The sequence below is a fragment of the Prunus mume genome, linkage group LG7 (assembly GCF_029339155.1).
Source record: "Prunus mume cultivar Tortuosa linkage group LG7, ASM2933915v1, whole genome shotgun sequence".
Lineage (NCBI taxonomy): Eukaryota > Viridiplantae > Streptophyta > Magnoliopsida > Rosales > Rosaceae > Prunus > Prunus mume.
This window is the reverse complement of record NC_142704.1, coordinates 4,756,884-4,773,073: the sequence shown is the minus strand read 5'-3', so window position 1 is coordinate 4,773,073 and position 16,190 is coordinate 4,756,884. Positions and strand designations below refer to the sequence as shown.

The following is a 16,190-nucleotide window of genomic DNA, read 5'->3' as shown; positions in this document are numbered from 1 at the left end:
CTTATTTAACAAGCCTTTAACTTTTCCCTCTTTCTTTTGTTTGGCTTTTGCAGGAGAATTATTTTCGTTGTCTTAATAACTCTAGTCATTAGGAGAGAGGTGTTAGTATAGTGCTGCTGCTGATGAGGACGTCTGGAAGGAGGCAGTCTAGAGAGAGAGAGTTATTGATTTATTTGATCACTTTTGTATTTGTCGTAGTACGTATCTGTGTCATCTTGGATTGTGTTGTTACTGTGTATGGACTATTTCACCTTATCTATTCAAGATTCTTGCAGAAAAATAAAAAAACCATATAAGCTCTGATGATTCACAATCCACTTAAGCTTGTCACTCGAGGATCAAATCAATAGCCAAAAGTAAAGATGCCTCCACCTAAAGAAACCACAAAAAAAGAGGGGGGAATTTCAGCATGTAAATCTGCAAAGGCTAGGGGTAAAAAACACAAGGTTCTTTCAACTTTCCACCAATTTTGTCTCTGATTCTATTACAGTGTTTTTCGTCCAGTACAAAATCTGTCCTGTCTCTACTTCTTAAACTGCACTGCCATAATAAACATAGAACATCTTACAGAAGTTCTAAAATAATTTGCTACTCTTCCCAACAAATAAGAAGCAGAGTCAGGTCTTGACCCAAAAAAAAAAAAAAAAAGAAGCAGAGTCAGGTGGATGTTTGAAGAAATCTTTACCAGAGGAAATCTAATGGATAAATGGCTACCAAAATTTCTTTTCTTTTCCCTTAAAAAATATTGTATGAGATGGCGAACACATTCCTAGTATCAACAGCCATGTCATGCAGCCCCTCGTACTACGGCTTTAGTCCATGCCAGTATCGTGCAATCTGTACCTTCAACCTGCCGATTGCCAGGTCCCATTAGCCAAGTAAAACAAAGCTCACCATTCTTGGACCAAGTCAGCTTAACCTATAGGAAGCTTCAAAACCCTATAATAGGAGGATGCACTCGATTGATGTCGTCAAGATTCCATATGAGTCCCTGATGACTCGGCCTCTCCAATCTTTTGTCCACTTTTAACTCTCCGATAAAATAGCACATAGGCAGCTGAAGTCTTGATGTCAGTTTCATTGACTGGAGAAACATGACTGTCATCGAAATGGTACCATCTGTTCTCATCAATCAACTGCAAGATTGACAAACAAGATAACTTTATCTCAACAGATAATATTTTAAAGAGGCCTACAATATCATTGTAATATCATATAACTATGGAATACTACTAATTTTTTGCCATTAGCCAGTGATTGAAATATGAATCACAAAGCCTACAGTATCATTGTAATACTAGCAGGGGGGAAGATGTCATCAACTAGCCAATCTCAGCCAGTAGGGCACCATTCAAACTCAGAAAAGATGAGATGTATCAGAGTTTTACCTTTGCATATGCAGTGTAGTGCCCACCACCTAGACCACCATAATGGTTGCTAATGGCATATAGCTCATATAAATGAGGTTTTCCATCCTTGTTCATGACATATTGACTCAAATCAAGATTATGTATTGGAAAAGTCACTAGCGTATCAAGTTTATTCTTTGAGTATCTGCTATATGAGAACCGTTTCAGGTGAAAAACAAGAACCTCTGGCAACATCCACAAATCCAGTTTCTTTGTAGCTTGTCTATGTTCCTTGCACTTAGGGCAGTACCTGTATTGCAAAATTCAAGAGCATACGTCAAAATATTGCCTATGATGATACCCACTTGCCTGAAAATTTAAAATAATGCCATATCAGAAGCCACTAAATTGGTAGAAGTACACTACCACATATCATCAGGCCCTAGAGGTTCTTCCTTCAGAAATGCCTCCAAGCATGTAAATAAGGAAATAGCTTCTTGCCGAGTTTTCTTTGCGGTAAACCCATTCTTGTGCACCTCAGGTAGATCCTTGAGGTAGCTAGCATCATATACTTCATCTTCTTGATTAGTCCAGTCCAGAAAAATCTTTATGGGTTTACCAGAACTAATGGACATATTCTTTTCAATTGGTTTGCAGCTCGAACCCCTTTCATCAGCTAAAAATAGATGGAAGGACAACTCGCCACTAGATGTTTCCTCTAGTTCTATGTTGTCCATGGGCCTCGAGTTGTGGCTGTTTGATGCTTCATCAATGCCTTCTGAAACTAATCCATTTTCTTTTATGCTGTTAAGCTTAACTGCTCTCTTCAAAGGTGACAGAATTCTGGAGACAGCTCTATCAATATCAACTCCATTTAATTTGTCTTCTCCTAGATAAGCAACCAATGGGGTTCCAAAAAGCTTTCTCTGACCCTTTAGAGAATCTGATGTAGATCTGGAAATTGACAAAGGCTTGGGTTAAAATTTCAGCCAAAAAGCAAAAAAAAAACAGAAGCAATAATGATAAAAAACCTTATCCAGTGGAATAATGCAGCAACTAGGCAATTAAGTATGCATGGTTAAGGAAGATCCTCTTTCTCTTTCTAGTCAGCCAAAGAAAAAGGCAACATGTAAGAAGGTTAAGAATGACCTATCTATCAGGGCCTACATGAACCTCATTTTCAGAAAGATGCGATTAAAAAATAAGGGGTTCCATTGGCCTCCGATTTCAATGAAATCAACATTTTGTGGCAGGCTCATACACGTCCTTTAAACATCACAATCACAGGGTCGAAACAAAGTTCACACTTTGACAAGTTTACATACAAGCAAATCCAACCGCTACAGATTAAGGAAAGCAAACTTACTTTTCCTGCCATCGATAAATGATTTCAAGTCTGGTTTTGAAAGCTGCTTCTTCTTTAGAATATCGATAAGCCACAATGCGGTCATCATTCTTAATTGACGACAATGGTTCAGAAAGGTTGTCTAAATATCGATAAATTCGATGTTCATATACCTGAAATAGAAGTGTTAGACTACTATTGTACACAAAAACTTAACTTATTAGAAAATGTGCCAACCATATGTTTCAAACTAACATCCCTCCAACTCAAAAGTGCAACCCCAATCCTGCATGCAGAGAAACATACGAATGCAGCCTTAATCTGAAGTGCACAAAGTTAAATGGGGAATGATGAGGGATGAGAGGTTCCAACGCCTCTTCAAACTGTAACTTTGATACCATATTAGACTACCTCGCCCAAAAACTTAACTAATAGGGAATGCTGGACTGAGCCAACAAATCATATCAAATCAAACTAACATAAAGGTACAGTTCTACAGAATAAATAAATAAATGACAGAGAGAGGAAAATTATAAGTCAGTGAACTCAATATTACCTCAGCAAGCATAAGGCTTTCATCACTCTTCAAGCAGCACGCAGTACCCAATGCGGCAATAAGATCCTTAATGCAGCGATCTTTTATCAAAGTTAAAGTGTATGGCATTGGAAGACCACGTCCATCACCATAAACCACAGTCACCGTCATTGACCGAGTGACAGTTGAAGGTAGAGGCAATGATAAGTACATAAAAGGGTCAAAAGTAATTGAAATCTTGCTGCAAACTGGGCATACCAACGTCGATTTATATTGACCCTGGACATTAGTTAAACCAGATTTTGATTTCCAATAACCAAAGATAAACCTTGTACATTCAACAAAAATGCCACAACTATGAATTACATTACTCTAAAAGCCCACAATAAAGAAGAAAAGTGAGCACTAAACAACATGCAACTCACAAAATTACTCTTGAAACAAACAAATACCGAGCTAAATATAAAAAGGCAAGTAAATTTTGATACAATTTGATAAAAAAATTGACCATAAGAATCCAATTTAAAGGCACCAAGATGTTAGCATAAGCTATATAGGATTATAGAAGAGCAAAAAGGCTGGCGTTTAAGGTTCTAGAAATCTAAAGGACCTAGCACTCCTTAAAAGCTGGAATCAGCCATCCCCCTCAAGCTTTGAACCCCTTTAAATATCTGTTTCCAAATTTATATAGGTCCTGTATAGACCCTTTATTCTTGTATACACCTTCCATAGGTGCCATTTCAATGAATGTGTGCATGTGTATTTGAAAGCAACAATAGCAGAAAGTTTAGATGCAATTTAGTACACTTGCAAGTTGCCACGTAATAAGGACTAGAAACTCAACTACAAGAAAAAGTAGATGACCGACAAATATAGCAACACACAAGATGTACACATTATATGATACAACAATAACAGTAAAAAGATTTCTTACCTGGCAAACATCCACAATCAATGAATCATTTCGGGCCCTGTGATTTTTCCAACATTCATCTGCGACTTCCTCATCTGGACGACCATCTGAATCCTTTGTTTCAATGTACGGCTTATTTTTGACACGATTCAAATCTTCATGTAGGCCATCCAGTAAGAAAGCAAGAAGTTCCTATAAAGAAGAATTCATCATTCAGAGCAAATACAATAATCAGGTAGCTTATTATAAATACCCCTAGAAAATTATTCTAGATGGCTTTAGAAGACTTAGTGAAATTATAATAAAAACTGTAACAAGCTATTGCACAATTGGCATTAGAGAATAGCATAATGTTACATGTACCAAAGAGAAGACATTTAAGAAAAAATGCAGTACTAACTTGAGAATCATGCTGATTATAGCCGCTGAACTGGGGAGCAAATCGAGCAAGTTTTCCCTTGAATGCACGCGGTGCAATCGTTGTTCGTCCTGAGGACCACAATTTCCTCAACAACTCACCAAAGGCAAGAGCAAGCTCACCCTGCAACGACATTATGTTAGAAATTTTAGGGGAGAAAAGTAGCAAAGCAATCAGTGTTCAAGACTATCCTTGTGGAACAAGCACGAGGCAAAGATAGCCACTTACATGCATTCCTAGGGGATTTTCGGTGTTGATCTCATCCGAGTAATCTTGCAAGAAATACTCAACAAGAGGGGGTGTGTGGACTAAACACTGGATAGAACTATTCATAAAACAAGTATTTCCAAGATTCTGCAATCCTGCCAAACCTCCCCTATCTCCTTTTTTCATTGGATTATAAACATAACATTTATCATCTGTATCAGCTGATGCTGAGCTGCTTAAGGCACTTCCCTGAGGCAAATTATAACTATAATCCATTGAATGACCATTCGACAACGTAGGCCCCCCTGCAATGGTCATAGATGACCTTGATGGTTCTATGGGTACTAATGCTAACTCATTTCCTGTTGAGTCCATAGAAAATTGAGAAGAATGATTTCCATCAATTTGCACATCAAGAAGAATCTGCACAGAAAAGCATAGATCAATAGACTCACTACAGATAAATCAAAATAATCACCAAAACTGACTGATCTGAAGGTCCTCCTGCAAAAAGTAAAAAGTCCAATACAAGGACTGTGCAAAAATAACCAGGTATCATATTTGTACTTAAAGTTGCAGCATAATCAGTAATAAGTAGGCAACCAAACATAACTTGGCTCATAGTTCCTACCAGAATCAAAATTTCTTGAAAATAAGTCCTGTTCAAAAGGAAAAACTCAGGATTTCTTTAGTTGGCATATTGTAACAATCAAAGGAGTCTTGATGTCTCTGAAATAAGTATGGAATTCTATGAAACAGTATTATTGGTCTTTCTAGTACTTTTAAGCTTGTTTCCTTCTAAAACAAAAGAACTTGTTTTTACCATATGTGGATAATTAAGTTGGAAGCACTTTGTGGCCAGGGGAAAGCCAAACCCCGAGCGGGGATTAGTCCCTCCCTTCGGGTGTGGGGACACCTTGTGGTATTTACCCAAAAAAAAAAAAGAACAACTTTTTGGCAAGCAGGCAATTATAAATTATTACAAGTAAAAGATAAAATCATAGCTGGAGATGCACAATCATATATTTCAACTACCAAAGAATATTCTAATTAATGATCAATAACACAGAAGCACTCACTTCTTGATCCATCTGCAAATTCAATTGCTCCAGGGTTTGGTTTGAAGCATCCAATAACGTATGCTTCTGCATATTGAAGTAGTCCCAAATACGGGCCTGTGATTGAAAGTTATAAACGTCAAACAAGACAACGTAACATAACTACATTGCAACTAAAGTAGAAAACTTAAGCCCAAAAGAAAGAAAGGGGGGAAAACTAACTATATAAATGTACCTTTTGTTGCTCGATTCCTCGAAGTGTGCACACCTTCTCGTAAAGCTCTTGTACAGAAGCCTGAAACAGAGTAAGTTTGTAGAACCTTCATTATCTACATACGGAGTCATCACATCTATGCCAGCCACAAGATTACATACGTCCAAGAACGGAAAAAGAAAAACCACACCAAAGATTAACCTACATGCTTGCAGTAGAAAAATCAAAACAAAGACATCTGAACTCTTAAACTCAATGCTTCTAAGTCAATCAGAGGGGAAACATGTTAGAAAGAAAAGCTTAGATGAAAAGAACTTAAAGCTCAAAAAGAGATAACACAACAGGTTTATATGTACTACATCTTAAAACTTTCCAGGTAATCCTCCCAGAAGCAGAAGCACCACATCAACAGTATTTTATTTATTTTAAAAAAATACAAGATAGATTGACACATTCATGAATGAGAAGGATAGGTCATCAACAAAATACAATAAAGATTGCTTCGAACCATGCAACACCTTCAGACGAATAAAAACAACGCAAATGCAACTCTCAATGGCAATCCCCTCTTCAACATCACTTTCCACAAGCAATTAAAACAATCTAAAAAATACTTATCATGGATATAAATGCATGGAGAAAAAAAAAACAAAGGGATGATTGTTGTACCTTTTTGCTTAAACTTATAACTGTCTGGCTGTTGTCTCTAGAATCAATAAACTTAAGGCACAACGGGTAGACCTCCACCATCAAATTCTTGTGAACGTCACCCTGAGAAATCAACTTTCTTGGTAACGCTGGACCTCCTTTGTACCTGTAAGATTTGTAGAAAATAACTGAAACAAAATTGGAGGAAAAATGAAAAGATCGATGCATCCTTTTTGTATTGCAGTTTACTATCAAACATGGATATCAAGCACATGCTGTGTACATTTAAACCAAAAAAAATACAAGCAGAAGGATCATACAAGCGAGAGTCGTTCTATGAAAAAGAAATAATTAATTACCAATCGGAAAGCTTTTCCCAAACTTCTTGAGAAACTAAGACATAGTCACCCTCTTCCACCAGCGTTCTATGAAGCTGTAAATCATTGCCCTCAGATTCATTTACTACTATATCAGAATTATCGATTGGTCCAGGTCTAGCTACAATCTTTGATGAGAGCAGATCCATTTGTTGGGACTCCGAATACCACTCATCATTTAGACGTTCACCAGTGCCTTGCTCAACATACTTCTTCCAGCTTGAGTACCACCTGGACAAACAGTAGAACCTAGTTACAAACATGCAAAACACCAACAGTGGGTAGCCCAACACTACAGCCAATAAGTCTTCAAAGTAGCGCACCCATGCAAAGTAGCATAGGTTCTTACTTGTGCAGGTCACGCTAAATCTTTTCTACAGAGCGGAAAGAAAATTTTGCCTTACTGGCCATAGCGACGCAAACCAATGTCACAACAAATGTATTCAAACATAAATACTATTGTAAAAGCACGAGACTAATTAATGATCCCATGAGAAAACAACCATTGTTTGCGATAAAAGAAAAGGAATGCCATCAACAGTCTCTTAACAAAAGGCAGTTTTCAGGACAAAGCTACGATCAGTAAACAGAAGGAGACTGATTTCTTAACAAGTTATAAACAAAAAAGAAATCTAATTCAGAATACCCAATTGCCCGCTACAGAAGCATAGCATAGATGCATATTATTGGCTTAGAAAGCACGTAAAGCCCACCAGAAGCTGAATTCCCAGAACCAACCAAAGAAATACGATGCCAAAACACTTGTTAAAGTATTGAACATCACAAAGATGGTAGTCCATTCAAAGATAAAACCTTTGCAGTGAATTCAATCAAAAAGGAAAAAGACCTGTTAGAAACAACGTAGAACAAGTTGCCTTCTTTGACATTGGCTTCGGATTTGCGGGCCAATTCGTCGATGATCCGTTTCTCCTCCTCTGGTGTGTGCGGTAGGCAGCTTGCTCCGTTCTCCATCATGAAACCCGAATCCGCAATCGTCATGATTGACGATGACGATTCACACGACCTAACCCAACAGATTAATTCAACTAAGTAAAAAATCAATTAAACACAAAAGAGATCACAAATTCAAATCTAAACCTATTCAATCCCGACCCCAATCGAACGAAATTGAAAGCAAAAGTTACAAAATCAGAAAGCGGAATTGAGGAACTGGACGAACCTTCAAGTTCAATGGAAATGGAGGGAGAGAGATCGCGGGGCAGAGGAGAGAATGTACGGAAATAAAAACAGTGAGAGAGAGAGAGAGAGAGAGGGGTGAGGAACCCTAGATTGCAGTTGAAGGTAGGTGGGTAGAAGACGTTGTTGGGTTGGGAGGTAATGGTAACTGATCTGGAGACTGGGAGAGACAAAAGCCAGAGAAGTCTCTTACCGTCCTTTTCAACGATCTATTGTCTTTTCTTTTCTGGGTTAACTACATAAAACCCCCGAAACTTTTAGAGTCATTTCAAATTAGTATCCGATTGTTTAAATCTTGCTAAATGATACCCAAAACTCAAGGAAAATCTACACATAAGCCTCTCCGTCAATGAACCGCTAGTCATTCTGCTAAATGCTGGTGTGGCTGATGTGGGGCCTCTTTTTCTGCTGACGTGTCTCCACATCAGCCACATCTTTTCCAACTCACAGATCCATGAATGTTCTGATTAAAATACGAAAATGAATTCAAAAACTGAATTGAAAGGAGATGGAGTTGGAAATATAAAATGAGAGAGAGAGGGTGAGAAGAATCAACATGCAAATGCAAACCTTCAATAATGCGCTTGTGAACTCTCAAAAGGAGAAAGACTTTTATGAAACGGGGTAATAACACTTCTATGTGACATAATATTATTGGCTGAGAATAGCAAAACAATGTTATATCCATTACAACTAAATTTTTCACCATTAAAAGGACATCCATTGCAGGAGGAAAAGAAGAATCAAGGCTTTCCTTTGCATAAACAATTACCTAATCAAATCAATAAAAAGCAGCATTAGCATAGAGTAAACACTGGCCTTCACATCACTCCATCACAGGTATTCACTGGAAGATCAAATAATGATCAATTGTTGATTTTATATATAGTTTTCATGTAGAATTTACACATTGTTGAACTTCTGTATTCAAAGAAGGGAGATGATATTTTATTGTGGTTGTTGGTTGGAATGTAGATTAGAGAGTGACTATAATATAAGTTCTAATTAAGCATGGAGACTTAACTATTGTACATGTTTTTTGAACTTCGGGCGAGGGTAGATTCGAAGTTTGGACGTTTATTATAATATTTTGGAAGAAAGATAGTAAACCTACTCCTATATAAACTTCCTTATGGAAAAGAATAAACTTCCTTATGGAAAAGAATACAACATACATAAAATTCCCAAAATATTTTAGCATGTACCATATGTAGCTGAAAAATTAGCGGAGATCTTGATGGAAAGACTAGTTCTTTAAAAAGATTTGCTACAATATGCTATGATAGGATTGACATGTCGCTTGCTAATTGGTTTGATAAGGTGAGGTATGGTGCAATGAAGGATACCACCTCGAATTGAAAATATAAGGCCCGTTTGATAACCATTTCAATTTTAGTTTTTAGTTTTCATTTTTGTGCTAGAGTATAAAGGAAAAAGAGGGAGAATGAGAGTGAAGATAAGATTGAGATGGAAGATGAGAGGGGAGGAGGGAGGAAAGTAACAAAACTAAAAATTGAAATCTATTTGAAATTGTTTCACTTTCAAGTTTTTGTTTTCACTTTTGTTACTTTTCCCTCTCATCCTCTCTCTCACTCTCATTTTCCTCTATACTCTACCATAAAAATTTAAAACTAAAAACTAAAATTGAAATAGTTATCAAACAGGGCCATAATTTACCTTGCATGCTTAACCACCTCGAATGTTTTTCATGTGCATATTAACCTTCACATTTGCATTTTAATAATGCATCACATTTGCATTTTAATCATGCATCACATTTGCATTTTTAATCATGCATCACATTTTACCTAACATATTTATAATCTTAGATGCCACTTAAGCTCATTATATTGCTTGATTTTAACGCTCTTGAAGAAAGTATAATTGTTATTACTCTCAAGCCTCAACTGATAATCAAAAGAGAAAGGAAAAAAAAATTGTTTTGAATACTAATATAAGAGGTGTGATATAGATGTGTGATATTGGAGAAAATTTAAAGCTAAAATTATCTATACTATGCAAAGCTTAATTCAAGTTTGTGGTTCATGGTTCTGCACTAGCTGTATCTATAAAGTTTGTGGTCTGGATAAACAGACATCTTTTTCAAAGGTGTATAATACGATCTGTTATGAAAGGGTGGGAATGTCCCTTCCCAAATGGTTTGCCTAGGTCAAATATGGTGAAGAGCAGGATTTGATGAAGACAAACATGATTTGCAGATATCGTTACTGGATGAAGGAAATAAGGTGGTTCTCATATTACAGTTTGATGTTTAAATTTATGTTAATGTTTTGACCTAAGTATTTTTATGTTATATTGACATGGAGTTGATTGTCTGTGTCTCTAAGATCCATCGCTATGGTTGCTGCCATGGGTCATTGAACTTGGAATCCAGCTATGTGTTCGTTGCGGGTCATTTGAAATTGATAAACATTGAAGGATCCTGTAATGATATAAGTCAAATATGGTATAGAGCAGGATTTTGTAGACATGGAGCTGCTTTTAGGAGTTTGTTTTCTTTGTTGACTTAGAATTTCCGGTGGCCTGAGAAGGATGCATTTCTCAATTGTATTTTGAGTACCTATCGGTTAGGGTGAGAAATATTCATCTGTTGATTTTTGGTGAAATATAATGTGTTATATTTTGTTATAATGATTATTTTTATTGTCTTTTCAGGTATAATGAGTTCTATTTTAAACTGAGGAAACACCCTTTTCTTTTGACCCCAAGGAAAGGTCTAGAATACGCAGATAGGTTATATCGATTAATGGCTGCCGACCCTGAGAGCAACTTGTTGAAAATGCTCAGCTCACAGGTTTTTGACCGGTACAAGAATTGGAATAGCAAGTCTGCCATAGCATCTTGGTCGGACTACATGCAGGAAGTGTATTTCTTCAAAGAGAAGACATACTACACTGGTATTCCAGAAGACCTGCTGAGATTTATTCGAAATTTATTTCATCACTTTTCACAAGTACATTGTTGACCCACCGTTATGTTCAATGAAGTTGATTACGATATTATGTACTTCTTTGAAGGATTTGTAGATGTTATACATAGAGATTTATATTAATGCTTCCCTGTATGCATTGTATGAAGTTGTCTGGTTCAACTTTTCACCTCTCTGCAACACTTTTGATTGAAATAGCTTAATAACGACATGAAAAGCATTTCTGGTAGCGTAATAGGTGGAACAAAGGATATTCAAGAAATGATAGATTTCTGTGCTACATATGGAATTCATATAATGATTGTGTAGGGGCCTTTTTCTTCCGATAGCTATAAATGGGCTAGGCTGTCGTAAGGAGCGAATTGATGAAATTATCCCCTGTGTTTGAGTTCGAAGATCAAGCTCCAAGAATGCTTCAAAAGGATAGTGAAGCCTTAGGAAACACCTTGGTTACCTTCACTAACAAAACTAACAACAGCTTACAGATAAATTTTTGACTTGGCATAAGAAGCTTATGGCATGGGAGCTGAGCATTCATGAGTTTAGCATGAGAGAGAGAAATGGCTGCGATTTCCTATGAGAAACAAAGTTTTTAAGGCATGGGGAAAGGGATTCTATTAGGATTCGTTGAGGAGAGAGAGGGGGAGAGAGATGAGGGCAATTGGTGGCTTAAGTGATTTTTCAACAGCTCGACAAAGGTGCTATCAAGTGCTGGAACAGTCTGCCATGAGAGAAAAATTGGGGGGGGGGGGAATGATGAATTGAGCACGAATTTGCTAAGTTTTGAAGATGAGAGGGAAAGCTTGCTATCTGGATATGATTGTGGCTAGTGATGAAGTATTGAGTGTTTTGGGTAACTTTCCAGCAGCCTGACAAAAGCTATGTTAGACTCTGAAATGGCTTGTCATAAGAGAAAATGGGAGGAGATGGAGGAATAAGGTATGAAATTGTAGAGTTTTAGAGATGAGAGACAAAGCTTTCTCTCTAGATGTAGGTGTTTTAGCTAGTGATGAAGTAGTGGGTGTGCTGGGTAGTTTCCGGTAGCTCGACGAAAACTCTATCAAACTTTGGAAAAGTTTACCAAAAGGGAAAATGAGGAGAGATGGAAGGATGGGGCTCGAAATTGCAGAGGTTTCAGAGGTGAGAGATAAATCTTGCTCTCTGGATGTAGGTTGAGATGATGGGTAGGAAATGCCTCTTTTTGTAGGCGCAGGAAGCTACTCTTTTCCAAGAAACCCTAATGGTTTTTATCCAATTTGGACCAAGCTTTTTCCTTCCTTTCTCCTCCATTCCTTTGACTTATCCTATTTGGTGAAATTATCTCTGTCCATTTGCACAAAATCAAGAATTTTTGGGAGCTCAATACTCTTCCTGCAGCTGCCTCAGTGGAGAACTCCCATTTTCAACCATCTTTCTTCCTTCTTTTCTCCCCTATTTTATGGTTAGATTTGATAGGGGAAAAGAAATAGGTATGTACACCAGTTTGAAGGGTGTTTTGCTCAAGTATCCCTTGGTTTTTCTAATGGCTTGTGTTGAGTTTGTCTTTGGCCATGTGCTAGAGATTCCCAGCAACCTGCAGACATGAGTGACTTTTGGCTTTTGTCATGGTTTTGTCTCCAGCCATGTGCTGGAGACTTTCAGATATTTTGTTGGTCACTTGGGCCATTATTTAAGGTAATGGGCTAGTTTACTAAATGGATGGGCCAACTTCCCAAAGTGATGGGTGTTAAGGACCAAAAAATCCACGGTTCGGCCCAAATGAATTCTCAACCCAGCACAACACCTTATTAAGAAAAAACCCAACTTGGGAAGAGTTGGTCATATGCGCTTGCACACAAAACAAATAAACAACATGTCACGCTACAAGCTTAAGTAGGCCCAAGCACGAATGCAGGGCTTGCTGAGCGAGTTGTGGTGTGGATAGTTACGAGTTTTCATGAGGCCCATTGATGAGCCGAGAAATGGAAGTTTTGGGTGCTTGGGAGCCCCGAAACTCAAGCTCATTTCTTGAGCCCAAATATGTGGGTAAGCATAAATGAGAGAAAATAGCTCATTACCTTAGAAAAGATAGCCCATCACTTTGGGAAGTTGGTCCATCCCTTTAATGAACTAGCCCATTACCTTAAAGAATGGCCTAAGTGACCAACAAAATATCTGAAAGTATTCAGCACATGGCTGGAGACAAAACCATGAGCCAAAAGCCAAAAGCCACTCACATTTGCAGGCTGCTGGAATCTCCAGCACATAGGGGGAACAAGTTTCAAACAAAAACATCCAAAAGACCAAGGGATACTTGAGCAAAACACCCTTCAAACTAGTGTACATACATTTCTTTCCCCTCATCAGATCTAGCCATAGATGAGGGGAGAAAAGAAGGAAGAAAGATAGCTGAAAATGGGAGTTCTCCACTAAGGCAGCTACGGGAAGAGCATTGAGCCTCCAAAAATCCATGTTTTTGTGCAATTGGGTAGAAATTTCACCAAGATAGGATAAGTCAAGGGAAGAGAGGAGAAATGAAGGAAAAAGCTTGGCCAAATTGGATAGAAACCATTAGGGTTTCTTGGAAAATGATAGCTTCCAGCGCCTATAAAAAGAGGCATTTCCTACCCATCATATCAACACACACATCTAAAGAGCAAGCTTCATCTTCTCATCTCTGAAACTCTGAAATTTCGTGCCCTATTCCTTCATCTCCTCCCATTTTCTCTTCTGGCAAGCCATGCCAGAGTCTGACATAACTTTTGTCAAGCTGCTGGAAAATTATCCAAAACACCCAATACTTCACCACTAGCCACAACCACATCCAAATAGCAAGCTTCCCATATATTTTCAAAACTAAGCAAATTCGTGCTCTGTTCATCCTTATCCCCTTATTTTTCTCTCATGGCAGACTGTTCTAGCACTTGATAGTACCTTTGTCAAGCTGCCGGAAAATCACTTAAGCCACCCATTGACCTCATCTCTCTCCTTTCTCTTCTTAATGAATCCTCTTAAAATCCCTTCCCCCATGCCTTAAAAACTCTGTTTCTCATAGGAAATCGCAGCCATTTCTCTCTCTCTCATGCTAAACTTATGAATGCTCAACTCCCATGCCATAACTTCTCATGCCAAGCAAAGAATTTTAAGCTATTGTTATTTTTGTTGGTGAAGGTAACCAATGTATTTCCTAAGGCTTCACTATCTTTTCTAAGCATTCTTGGGGGTTGATCTTTGAACTCAGACATATGAGATAATTTCATCAATTCGCTCCTTACGGCAGCCCAGCCCATTTATAGTTGCTGGAAGAAAAAAACCCTATAATAGGCTATCTTTTCTAAGGTAATGAGATATCTTTTCTAAGGTAATGGTATATTTTCTCTCTTTGATGCTTACCAACATATTTGGACTCAAAAAATGGGCTTAAGTTTCAGGGCTCCCAAGCAGCCCAAAACTTCCATTTCTCTGTTCATCAATGGTCTCATGAAAACTCGTAGCCATCCATACCACAACTCGCTTAGCAAGCCCCAGGCATTCGCGTGACTTGAGCCCACTTAAACTTTTAGCGTGGCGTGTTACTTATTTGCTTGACATGACACATGTGCAAGCGTATGTGACGAGCTCCTGCGTACCCAAGTTGGGTTTCTTCCTAAGTTAGGTGTCGTATGGGCTAGAAATATATTTGGGTCCAGCCTTGGATTTTTTTGGGCCTCAACAGATTGAAATAGCTTCAATTCAATATGCAAAGGAAGCTATTGAGAGACTATACTTAAAAAAATGATGTCAAATACCAGTTTGTGATTGATATTGAAAACTCCCTGAAATGACACCATGAAATAGAAGAAGGATTTCTCTTGTTGATTTGTATTATTAAGTTCTTATGGAGTGGATTGATCTCAAACCATCATCAGTTAGGTAATGAGCCTTTACCTGCGTGACATTTTTTGTGGGATTGATCTTCTGTATAATGTGTTAAAAAAAGAAAAGAAGAGTTCCCTTCTTGATGCATATTAATAACGTCATATGGAACTATTCATAAAACAAGCTGCAATCCTACCCTACTTTTTTCATTGGAACTATTTATAAAGATAACATTTATCATCTGTATCTGCTGATGTTGAGCTGCTTAAGGCAACTTGCACCTCAAGAAGAATCTACAGAGAAAAGCATAGATCAATAGACTCACACTCACTGCAGATAAATCAAAATAATCACCAAAACTGACTCATCGAAGGTCCTTATGAAAAAAGTAAAAAGTCCAATACAAGGACTTTTTAGTGGCAGATTCTCGGTGTGCACTTCTCGTAAAGAAGCTTTGGCTTACCGAAAAGAGCCCGCAGCCATTCGGGGGTTTGGCCGTGGAGTTTGTTTGTTGCGATTGCGGCGTGCCACTGTTGGCAGTGAAAAACTCCAACATATTGAAAATGGTAAGATTGGAAAATGCGCACCGATATTGACTTTAATGAATCGATTGTGGATTGGGTGGGGAACTGGCCCAATACAAGGTTCTTTTCTATGCCTCAGTTAAGAGGACTTCAATATTCATCTAGCGCGAAAATTGTAACCGATAGAAGCTGAAATAGAACGATAATGGAAATGACAGAAGTTTATTGGAATATTTATCTATTCAAACAACTTGAAAGAAAAAGGAAGTACATAAACAACAAAGCCTGAAGATTTCTCTATTCAGACATAGTACATAAAATTAAAATGGAGATTGAAGATTTCTCTATTCAATCTTGTACAAGAAAATATCATACCAAGAGTTGGCAGAGCAAGACAAAGAAAATTCCTCAGGAGTTGTCAATTGGGAAATTCAGAAAATGAAAAAGAAATGTTGTTTCAGGCTTTTGAGCTGGGTTTATAGACGTAGAGTCTGGTTTTTGTTGGTTGAGTTGTATATGTCCTTTGCTGATGATTTCTCCTTCAATTTATAGAGAATGGAGGTCGTTAAGTGGACCAATAGTCAATTTGAAGTACCCACTTGCCATTGGTTGGACCAA

The 16,190-nt window shown here is 37.8% G+C and overlaps 1 protein-coding gene and 1 long non-coding RNA gene across 2 annotated transcripts; one reads left to right on the top strand and one right to left on the bottom strand.

Annotated features, from left to right (window-relative positions):
- Nucleotides 1-433: 433 nt before the first annotated feature.
- Nucleotides 434-8,442, bottom strand: LOC103337879 (ubiquitin carboxyl-terminal hydrolase 9-like). The gene is made up of 14 exons (XM_008241050.3): nucleotides 8,245-8,442; nucleotides 7,912-8,088; nucleotides 7,047-7,295; nucleotides 6,709-6,853; nucleotides 6,061-6,120; nucleotides 5,847-5,942; nucleotides 4,789-5,190; nucleotides 4,543-4,683; nucleotides 4,164-4,334; nucleotides 3,251-3,508; nucleotides 2,716-2,867; nucleotides 1,776-2,303; nucleotides 1,389-1,659; nucleotides 434-1,136 (listed from the first exon to the last, which is right to left on the bottom strand). The coding sequence occupies exons 2-14, from the start codon at nucleotides 8,061-8,063 to the stop codon at nucleotides 972-974; spliced, it is 2,790 nt and encodes a 929-aa protein (XP_008239272.2). The 5' UTR covers nucleotides 8,064-8,088; nucleotides 8,245-8,442; the 3' UTR covers nucleotides 434-971.
- Nucleotides 8,443-10,140: 1,698 nt separating this feature from the next.
- On the top strand, nucleotides 10,141-11,400 carry LOC107881618 (uncharacterized). The gene is made up of 3 exons (XR_016122239.1): nucleotides 10,141-10,507; nucleotides 10,610-10,854; nucleotides 10,938-11,400. It is a non-coding gene; the product is annotated as an uncharacterized LOC107881618 (long non-coding RNA).
- Nucleotides 11,401-16,190: the final 4,790 nt, after the last annotated feature.